The 11889-nt window shown below is 36.8% G+C and overlaps 1 protein-coding gene across 2 annotated transcripts in view; it reads right to left on the bottom strand.

Annotated features, from left to right (window-relative positions):
• Nucleotides 1–11889, bottom strand: part of LOC107087359 (sodium-driven chloride bicarbonate exchanger-like) — a 61365-nt gene that overhangs the window by 31982 nt on the left and 17494 nt on the right. For both annotated transcript variants that reach the window (XM_015378901.1, XM_015378910.1), the window contains 2 exons: nucleotides 5911–5992; nucleotides 430–573 (listed from right to left, as the gene is read on the bottom strand). In XM_015378901.1, coding sequence (XP_015234387.1) covers nucleotides 430–573; nucleotides 5911–5992 — 226 coding nt within the window. The remainder of the gene's footprint in view (nucleotides 1–429; nucleotides 574–5910; nucleotides 5993–11889) is intronic.

The following is an 11889-nucleotide window of genomic DNA, read 5'->3' as shown; positions in this document are numbered from 1 at the left end:
CTGAATGTGTGCATTGATGACTGAAAGACATCTTCTGCCTCCATTTATCTGTTTACTACAGTCTGTAGAATTCATGTTAATACACATTTAAACATTTAAATTAGTGCATAAAAATTGCGGGGGGAATACATAAAAAAAAAAAAAAAGTCTAATCAGCCAAAACTTCCAAGACCCCCATGTACTGTAGTACCTCTGTGGACCCCCCAAGGGTCACGGACCCCCTGTTGAAGACCTCCCGTGTAGTATATTGTATGTTTTATATTGTTTATAGCTATAGATTCTGTATTCAGTATGTATGTCTGATTTGTCTGCACCATCAACACCACATCAAATTCATTGTAATTGCAAACCTACTTTGCAATAAACTTGATTGTGATTTTAAATCTGAATTTTTATCATGAAGCCAAAATACACATGACTGCCACTTACTATAGGAGGGGGATTCTCGTCCATCTTCACCTGTGGAGTCCCTCTCCTTGGACCTCTTCCTGTGTTTGTGTCCATGGTGACGGTGACGACGACGGGACTTCCGGCCCAAAGGAACATGGACTCCAATGTAGAGAGTGCGGTGACCTGAAACCAGGAGGGTACAGCTTAGAAGTGGTAATGTTCTGACATGGTATACAAGTTACATGAAGATAAATTAAACATAAAACAGGAGCCTGAAAAATAAAATTAGAGAAAATAGTGATTATGTAATGCTGAGATAATTATTGAAGGTGAAATGATTCATTTTGCTGCTGACAACTAAAACTTTACATCATCTTATTGTAAATTATTGTCTTTTTCCCTCTTAAAAATATTAACAATCTTTTGTTATAATACAAAATAAATGCTATAAGCTCTTGTTCCCCCCCCATCACTTTTAATTCTGGTTTATATTTTTCTCGATCTGTCAGCATTTTTCTTAATAGCAGATTTCAGCAGCATTTATAAGCAGAGTGTTGCCTGTCATGATTCTCACCCTCATTCAAAGTGTGACCTGATGCCAATCTGCTGCAGTTTCGACTGACGCTAAATCATTTCTCAGGCAAACAGTGGAAAGGTTAGTCATTCAAATTAAACTGAGTCAACCTATCCATATATCAGCTGTCAGCCCAGCTGATCAGCAACAGGCGATGCCATTAAAAACCTCATTCAGTTTAACATGTTCCATGCTGGTTGGTTTTGCAACATACAAAATTTAAAAATAAAACATTTTTTAAAGAAAACAGAAAAATGCCAATTAGTTCAGAATCTGGTAAGAATCGGCTGCTTTCCTGTATCTTTCAAACTGCTGAATTGACTAATTACAATGAGGCTTATTAGATTAAAATGACCTTTTAAGAACGATCTTTTGGCAGGTATTTAAAATACTGTTATTAAGCCCCTTTTTGCATTATTTTACTCTTTTATCTGATGTAAAATTCTAACCTTAATTGTTGCATTCATGTGGAAAATGTAATTAACGCAAAGGTCTGTTAAGTAATTAATTTATAACATCTGGTGTTACAGAAACGAATTAGCTTTGAAATATTTAACTCAATTTATTTTTTTACTGTTGTATATATTGTTTTATTCTTTGTTTTATGTTAAAAAAAATGTATAAGATGAGAAAAGTTCCTCTTTCCACAAAAAATTATTTTATTTCAAAGTCGCTTGTTTACAGACCTATTTACCATCTAAACATACCTTTAATAAAATATTAGACTTCGACACACATACATATATATATATACATATATATATATACATTTACACTATATATGTGGTGATTGATTTAAGAGATAATGTCAATTAGCAAAGTCAGAAGGAGCAGAAATGCAAATAAACTGTTAAACCAAGGTGGAAATCTAACAGAAATCAGGACATAACCTTTGTCAAACTGAAAAAAAAAAAAAAAAGAGAAATAACCTAAAAGAAACAAAAGATCAAATCAATGCCTGGGGGATATTTACTTCTTAAGCTTTCTTCATGGGGTTTGTTGCAATGAAATAGTGAGTCATTTCAACATGAGAACGCCACAATCTATTAAAAATCTATAAACATATGTTTTCACACTGCTGAGCCAAAATGGCTGCCAGCTTCTATTCTTTCTCTTCATTTGTTCAGCTAATTATGTCAACCTCTGCCCTCTTCACACCCAATCACACCAGTAAAAACTGCACATACCCAGAGAAGAACTATTTATTTTATGATTTTAAATTTCAGCTAACAGGTAAAACTTAAATCCAAAACATTATTTGATTTTAAAGTCCATTTATTTAGCCACCTTTGCAGAGTAACATAAAAGCACGCAAAAAAAAACAACCAATAAGGCAGGGGATAAATGTTGATTTTAATAGAAAACTATTGGAAGTTAGAGTAGAGCTCAGGGTTAAAATTCAGGGTTAAATTTACAGAAAGAACAGATTTCTGTATTTGCTCTGAATAGATCAACAATAATATAATTTAATTAAGGTGTGCATTTTACAGTTTTAAAACTATTTGGAGGAATGTATTCTTCACTATACTTAAAATATATGCTTTCTATAGTTAGCTATAATATACTAAAGTATTTTATACTATATCAGATTTTATATCCTATCTTTAGAGCACTGAAAATTTCAAGCTGCTGATTTCCCTTTCAGTCAGGATCCTTTACCCAGTGCTGTGACACAAACCGGCAGTATGTAAGAAGCAAATTTAAGAAAAAAAAACTGGATGAGAAAAAAAAACTGCTGGGATGAATGCCACACATAAGCAGACCCTGAAACAGTGTCTTTCCACAGGTGCAATGCTATTAAGAAAGCAGACATGAAGCCTCAATTAAGGAACAAACTGCTGCCTTCAGGCCTGCTGTGCTTCTAATGAAAGACTATTTTCCTTTTACAACAAACTGAAATTGATTTGGAAGATTACCCCGATAATTAGAGTCATTTTCATTTTGGTATAATACAGATAATGAAAGCTGTAGTCAGAAAGGACATGGCACAATGTCACCATTACAGCCTCTTTCTAATATATATATACGTGCTACCTCAAAACACATGCATCCACAGGGCCAGCGTAAAAATAATTTGAGTTGACTCTTTTCTTTTATTGCGGTCGAGCTGCTGGAACACCATTTGTTCTTCCTGACGGCCTTCGGCTCCGTCTGGACAAAACAAGGGCACTGGACGCTGCCTTCTACGCCGTATGAGGTGCCTTGCTGTCTGACATCATGGGTCAGATAATGAATAAACAACTGACTTCCTCCTCCGTCTTACACAAAATAAAAATCTGATTTCAGACGAGCAACATCCAACGTCTCTTACTGCTGAAATATTAATTTTTAAAATCAAAATAAAAGCAATAAAACAAAAGTCTGTCTGTATATTCCCGATGGACTGCAGTTGTTGACTTTGACTAGGACATTTTTTAGTATAAAAAATGTTTTTAGCTGAGAGTGCAGCTGTGTACTTTCAGATATGTGCTAAAAACTAAAGCACAATACTGCCGACACCGTGTTTCACCATGAAGATGGTGTGTTTAGGGGTGCGTATTGCTTCCATCCAAACTGCATTTATCCTGACATAACCCGGATGTAGAATGCTTTAATAATCTGATGGTAGGTTGCACTGGATTTCATCTAGGGGAATTAAATCAGCAAGATAACCTTTGAACCATGTATCATTTTGGTTCCTCTTTATAAAAAATGCACCATCGGATGTTAGTCTTTCCCATTGGATCTCAATTATGTGCACTAAAATTAATGGTTTTATGTGAAAAATTCTGTTAAAAAATGTGTGGAAAAATGATAAAGTTCATGCTCCAGAGTAGAAACTGCTGATGATTAGTTAATTAAAGTATTTGATCACCATCTGGGTTTCATAATTCCCATCCAAACAGTACGACTGGCTTAGTTTGTATTAAATACGCAGGGAGACAAAGTTACACGGCATTACTGAGTACTAAGCACTGCAAGCAGAGGTTTAGAGTTTATCTGACCCAGATTTTACAAGCTGCCCTACCTTCCTGGTTTTTTTTTTTACTGGCAAAAGCCAGTTTTGAATTTATAATAACGAGAAAATATAAAACATCTAAAGCAAATCTAAAAAAAATAAGATAAACTCAAATACCACATCAAGAAAAAATTATTTTAGTAAAGACTATGCTTTAAAAATGCCTCAATTGATTGTTAATCTCCAGGGTGAAATATCAGCTTGACCGAGCGCGGTTACATCACAGAACCTCAAGAGAGTCACTGCAGCAACGTTCACCAACAGGAATAACAAAATAGAGGTTAAGTGAGATCATGTACAATGTCTAAATATATTTGTCGTCAGGGCAGACCTGATGCTGACAGAGCTTGTCCTACAGTAGGTGGACCAATCGGCGACAAACTGCTCTTAGCGTTGAGTAAATTATGCATGTGGGAAGTAGTAGAAAGAGGACAAACCAACTGTGCATATGCAGCAAATTTCACAATCAGGCAGTTTTGAAGCAGATCAGAAGTGATGTAGAGGAGGGATGTGTAAGAGGAGGGTTTATATGAGCGCGAGTCAAGACGTGTGTGTGTGTGGTGGGTTTTATAAAAATAGCTCTCCTCTTCCAGGCACGAACAACTGCTGATGTCATACGATGTTTCCTTTTTTGTCTTTTTTTTTCCTGTTTCCAGCGGAAGCTTTTTGTCCATAATATCCTTTAGGAATTGCTCACATTAAGCCCAATAACATGACTATATTTGTCTTACAGCAAAATACTGCTAAAATAAAAGACAAAAGTTTAAACATTTCTTTTAATAAACCAAGGTTTGAAGTCTATATGTAATAAGCCCTTGTAGATCAGTTAAACTGAATGGATGTGAAAAATACTCTGATCAAAACAGGAGTGAAAGCCAATATTCTCCCGTTTTTCCTCCAAGATAGGGACTTAAACACTGGAAAAAATCGAAATCTAGATAATTCATTTTTTCTTTGTTTTTGGTAGGTAAAAGAGATATTTTGCCAATGGAACAAGACAATTTACACTTGAAATAAGAAAACACAATTGCATTGTCTTTTTTCAAGTGCATATTATCTAATTATCTTATTTCAAGAGTAAAAATACTCATTCCACTGGCAAACTATCTAATTGACCTACTCAAATTAAAGGTAAATACACCTAATTTAGGAAATTTCAACTTATTTCTAGGTCGTTTTTCCAGTACAAAAGTCTAAACGATTACCAGTTTTTGCTGCAGGCTGGCTAAATGGGACAACCTGCTATTCCTCCCAAAAAAAGAGGGCAGGAAAGTTAAAAGTAAGACTTGTTAATCCTATTGTAATTTCTGTCATTTAGCCCTACATTGGATCAACATAATTGTGCATTCTCGTATCCAATAGAATCTCTAGATGCTTGTAATAATTGTATTGATTTGCTTTGGTTTGCCAGATTTCCGTTGCTCCTTCAAGGCAACCACACAGTTAAAAGTGGGATGAGAAATGCATAATGATTTTACTTACACTCTGTAAATATCTGCACACATTAGATGATCATATACTCATTAGTAACGATGAATACTCTTCTCACAACACTTTCAAACAGAGAAGGCTTCATCTATTATGAAACTGGGCAGGCCTATTTTTAAACTAACGGTGCAAGCAGCAGTTATTATTATGGCTAGAAGCTGACATATTTTTGAAGCACACTGACATCAGAGGGTTTAGACACCGTCTTGATGCTGTGTGAGCCTAACAGGGGCAGAGAGACGCTCACTGGAAAAATTTACAGTTTCTAAGAAATCTTAAATCCCCCCAAAAACACGTGAAAATCTTTTGTTTTTCCTCTTTCAGTGGCCAATAGAGACCACTCACCGAAACTAAATAAATCCCCTCTCCAGACAGTTTTATGTTATTAGACCAACTGACCAAAAACAGGTCAATTCAGCTAAATCTGTGCCACTAATTACCAAATAAGGCAGTTAATTACCTTCGAGTTCTTCCTTCTCAAAGTTGGTGTTGAGCATAGAGCGTGTGCCCCCACGGTCCACCACCGCCTCCTCATCAGTTCTCTGTAGGAGACACAAACAAGGAGTTTTTACCCGGCATACGGATTATTTCATTAATGTAACACCTGCTGTGATACGGTTTAAATTCAGGATGTGGTAAAACATTGCAGTTGTCCTAAAAACTCTCTAAAGCCTCCTGACAAGATGTCTACTCCTCATTAGAGAAGCAAGAGATGTTACGTAACACCACATACACACACACGGATATACCGACTGCCTGTCTCAGACAAACCTGCCAAATAAAGCTTTCATTTAGGGTTACCATGGCAACACCATGCCACAAAGAGGAAAAAGCTACAGTCACATACAGAGTACCAGAATATGCAAGCTTTATGATTCGAGGTGGTTTAAAATCAACATATATTGGTGTTACACCCAACAGAGGTAGCTCAGGTAGCATCGTAGCTGGAAAAACAATCCAGAAATAAGTAAAAAAATTCTTAAATTCAGTGTATTTACCCTTAATTAGAGCAGGTAAATAAGACAGTTTGCAAATGGGATGAGTATTGTTACTCCTAAAATAAGATATTTAGATAATATTCACTTGAAATAAGACAATGCAGTTGTTTTTTTTCTTATTTTAAATCTAAATAATCTTGTTCCATTGGCAAATCGTCTCACTTTCCTCCTCAATAAAAGAAAAAATGCACTTATTTTAAGAAAAAATGACTTTTTTTAGATACATTTTTTGCAATGTAGCTCCTTTAATGCCTTAAAATCAGACAGAGACTGTAGCAAACAGAAAGGAAGCAAAGATTAAAGAGAAGTATCTCACAATTTGAATAACTTTCTGTATCTTTAAACTCTTAATATATGTCCTTGACTATTTACTGAAAAGCCAATAATTCTGAATATATATCTATACAGTACACGGAAATATATTGAAATCTAAATAAGTTATTTTTGTCTTAAAATAAATTTCTTGAATTTAGGAGGTAAGTGAGACACTTTGCCAATGGAACAAGTCCATTTACATTTAAAACAAGTAAAAACAACTACAATCTGTTATTTTTAAGTGCATATTATCGAATTATTCTCATTCCATTGGCAGATTAAGGATAAATAAACTTAATTTAAGAAATGTCTACTTATTTCTAGTTTGTTTTTGCAACGTAGAAGGAGGAGGCCTACAATCTTGATACAATTTATTTATATCCTTTACACACAGTAGAAACGATCAATAAAGAAGTAAACATTTCTTAAATTAGGTTTTGTGGGTAAGTAAGATGATTTTTCAATATAATGAGCATTTTTTACTCTTAAAATAACATGATCAGACACGCTGAAGAAAATAATACAACCGCTTTTGGCATGTACTTCATCATATTTAGTTACTTTAACACAATTGTCTTATGTCCTACCCTGCTAACATGAAACAATTGCATTAAAGTAACTAAATATGATGAAGTAAATGCCTAAACAGTTGCATTATTTTTTTTTTGTGTAATATGCACTTTAAATAGGACAATGAAACTGTTTTTTCTTATTTTTTAATGTGAATTGTCTTGCTTCAATGGCAAAGTGTCTCCCTTATCTGCACAATTCAAGGAAAAATGTACTTATTTGCAGAAAAAATTGCTGTATTTAGATTTCAGTTTTTGCAGTGCATCCAACAGCAACTGAGATAAATGCTTTATATGTTTCATGCTCAGTGAATGTTTCCCTTAGAAAGATTATTGGTCTTGATTTCCTGTCTAAATAATCATTGTCTCTCTGTAAGTACCAATCACAGACTCTTTAGAGAATCATTAGTAAGAGACAAAGTAGTGTTTTTAACACTGGAGCTTTCCTTAAATATAAGCAGCTTAATTTGTTCCTTTCCTGCTTATTGTAACTACAGCCTATGGGTCTGACTAAACTTCTGAGGCACTGCATGTAATTCTAACGGCACCTGCATTCAGAGATGTACCTTTTTTCTCTTTATATTTTATAATTGTGACAATGGAAAATCACAAAATATGGAGTAATGTCTTCAAAAAGAGAAATAGGGTAGAATCCACGAACCCATTGGAAATCAATAAACGTGTATGTAGACACATCAGTTCAAAATAAAGCAACACTAACACCTTCCCAGAGTCCTTTGTATGCAGTTGTAATCATGCTAACTAAAGCAGCGGCAGAAGCGACACCTTTTATTGACTGTTTCCATCGAACTGAAAGCCTTAATGCCTGCAGCACTGGATGCCAGCATCTCCACACCATAGAACTGGGAGACCCATCATGGTGACATCATGTCACTCTCTCTTCCTTTGAGTCTGTGCGTCTTAAGAGGTAGGCTATTTCAAACTTAGGACACTATAAACTAAATATTGACATAAAAAGGTTTAACTGTTGCTTTTGAATGCTGATGGTGGTTAATAACAGTGGTCATCGGAATACTGCTTAACTGAGCAAAAACACAGTGTTTAGACCCTCTGTTAGAGACACACACACATAAAAACCTCTCTGTTTTTTATATTTATTGTGCAGTTATCACATCGTTTTGATAATAATATCAAAATATGTGTTTTTATCAAAATTTTTTATGTTTAATTATGGAGCCTAGGCAGAAGTTCAACTGAGGAAACCGCTCTCCTATCCACCTCCAGCCCCTCCTCCAGCATCGTAGCTAAAACTTCAGAGTTTATTCCTCCTGGACTCTTTCTGCATTCTGTGTCTCATTTCAACCGGTCCGGCAGAAGACCGCCATGAGTCTGGTTCTGCCAGAGGTTTCTTCCCAACGGGGGGTTTTTCCTCTCTACTGTCGCTTCATGCTTGCTCATCATGGACAGGTTCTCTTAACCTGTGTTATTCAAGCTGGACTTCCAGCTTCCAGGTCCCTGAGTGAAGCTCTCCCCATAAAGCTCAGCAGACCGTCTCTCTAACCAGCAGTCTACAGACTGACCGACTTCATCTATCTCTACTACACCACCAGTTTCACTCCTGGGGGGGAAACAGCCCTATTCTTTGCTCCTGTTCATGCATATCTATCAAAATTCAGCGCTATGTTTCCTGCCGAGGTCTGAGCGCCAATGACCAAGTAATTGCATCAATACATTCCTTCTAATTGTCTTTTCTCTTCGTGTGAGTTTTTAGATTAAAATAGCAGTATAATGATTGTGGATGTATTTGGAGAAAATAATCAATTTCATTTGTGTTAGGATGATCAAAATTTTATTGTATGTTTTTCCACAACACAAACTATTTCCTACTACCGGTACTCTTTATACGAGTTTTTCATTTTTATATATAATAACAGTCCATTAGGTGAAATAAAGACTGATAACCATCCATGGCTGATGCTACACCCTTCTCCTCCCTGTCCCACACTAAGCTTTGCCCTGTGTGGTATGACAAATGAGCCAGAATCTCCTCCCTACAGGTCCCAGCTTCTATTTATAGTCACCAGTTTTCTCCGCCTAACGTAGCTGACCCAGGACCAGCAGCACGACAGCTCACCAATCTGGACTGAGATTAATCTGGGAGCAGTTATGACGGGATAAAACCTTGTCTCTGACTGTGAGATCAGCGGTGAAGGGCCCTACGTGGTGGAGAGAATTAACTCTGCTGTGTTTCTGTTCGCTCGTCGGTGGAGATTTCAGAGCGAATGGGAGCACTGAGCACGTGACTGAGACTCCAGGGGAGCTGGGATGGGAGGGGTGGAGGAGGAATATAATGAACAGAATGTAACATGAACCAAATTCAAGAGCATCACTGTTTACATTCAAATGTTCTAGTTTTCTTTCCAACCAGCTTATTTATCTTCAATCAAAAAAAAAAAAAAGAAGATAAACTGGTTCACCCAAAGCAGATCCCATTTGTAGTGCACATCATGTACTTTAAATGCATACTCATACTGCAGGCTGTGGTGTGATGGGGAGGAGCAGTGTGGATGAGTGAGCAACACAGGCTTCTGGCCGGAACATGAACTGAAGACATGGGGAAGCTCTAACGTCGCAAAGTATTAAGATTGAGTGTTTGTACTTATGCACATGTATGCATAAACATCAATCCGGCACAGTGATGGAGTATGAGCACTTCTTCAAGATAGCTGAAACTGCGTTTCCATTTATGAACCACACCATATCTTGTGTTATTATAGTGTATTTCAAAAGTAGTTACTTTATTTTATTAAGATTTGGTGAAATAGATAGAACACAAAGTGGTGCAGAAATGAGAAGTGGAAGAAATATCATTCTTCTAATTTTTGACAATGGCATCCATCTGTATTAAGCTTACAATCTGCCAGGCTAAATGACAGATTAGATGTTTGTGTTGATGCTCTGTGTCCCTATCCTTCCTGAAGTAGAACCTCAACCACAGTCTAAACTCTCTAATGTTTCTTTTTCCTTTATTCTTTCCCCAGTAGCCTTATTCTTACAATCCTCCTGTAAACCAGACTGTTACAGGAGCTGCAGATCCCTGCAGAGCCACCTCTGTCTGTTGATTGGACAACTATCAGTCTGGTACTCCACAAATCAAGTCTGTGGTTTGCTGGAAGGTGAAAATTTAGGACAACACTTACTGACTAGTATTAACTAGTAACTGTTCATTTGTTTTCCTAAATGGCCCTTTGATCCATTAGTATTTATATAAAATATAAACAAGACAGAGAAATCGAACTAAAGTTGTGTATTTTGTCTTAATGCAGCTGGGAGTTCCACATCCTTGATCCCAATATACGAGCCGTATAAATACGTTCCACACGTCCGTACTTTTCTGACATTTAGCAAATGTGTTTTTGAAACGTGAACAAGCATATACAGTGGAACCCTTTTATAGTGGTCACAGATATAGTAATCAAACGCTTATAGTGTTCAAAAGGTTTGGGACAGAATCATTTCTATACGAATGCTGTTTAAATAATTTGTTTGTAGTAATCAAGAAATCCGCTTATAGTTTTAATTTTTTGCCATTTTATGAATGCTACACAGCCAATCAGCTTTGAACCACACCTCCCCGAAAGCAAATCAGCATCCAAAGTTGATCTTAAAAGGCCTCTGATCCGCACTTAGGATCTGCTCTGTGCACAAACGGCGGATGCGCTGTGTGACTTCCTTCATCGATTTTAGCTAAAGCGCCATCAGCGTGTCGTTATTCCCGGACTCTTACTGCATTCTGCGTCTCATCTGAACAGGTCCGGCAGAAGAACGCCATGTTGAGCCTGGTTCTGCCAGAGGTTTCTTCCCAACGGGGAGTTTTTCCTCTCCACTCTCGCTTCATGCTTGCTCATCATGGACAGGTTCTCTCAACCTGTGTTATCCAAACTGGACTTCCATCTTCCAGGTCCCTGAGTGAAGTTCTAGTATCAGCTCACGCAGTCCACTGGATCTCCCCATAAAGCTCAGCAGACCGTCTCACTAACCAGCAGTCTACAGACTGACCATCTTCATCTATCTCCAATCCACCACCAGTTTCAGGCCTGGGGGGAACAGCCCTGTTCTTTGCTCCTGTTCATGCATATCTATCAAAATACAGCGCTATGTTTCCTGCTGAGGTCTGAGCGCCAAACACAAAGTAATTGTATCAATAAATTTCTCCTAATTGTCTTTTCTCGTCGTGTGAGTTTTTCAGATTGAAATATTTTTTTTATCAGTTTTCCTGTTTATGCTATGGGCTCAGCTTTAATTTTGACCAACTACAGTATGTGCTCTCTTTTATCCTTTTAGACATAAAATCTGGCTCATCTGCTAAACCCTTTCTTTCATAGACAGATGCACAAATGGAGTTAGTTTACAGTTTTGTTTTCTAAGACTTCAGGGCTTCTATGTTAATTTTTGTTTCTGCTTTGTCCCCAGTTGGCTTCGGCAGAAGAAAGGGCTTCAAGCGGCTTGAAATGACGTGTTGTGAATTGCTTCCGATATAAATAAACTGAACTGAACGATAAAACTAATCAATACTGTCATCTTGAACAACAAATT

Source organism: Cyprinodon variegatus, unplaced genomic scaffold, assembly GCF_000732505.1.
Source record: "Cyprinodon variegatus isolate N-32 unplaced genomic scaffold, C_variegatus-1.0 Scaffold9, whole genome shotgun sequence".
Lineage (NCBI taxonomy): Eukaryota > Metazoa > Chordata > Actinopteri > Cyprinodontiformes > Cyprinodontidae > Cyprinodon > Cyprinodon variegatus.
The sequence above is the reverse complement of the archived record's forward strand: the minus strand, read 5'-3'. Positions and strand labels throughout refer to the sequence as shown.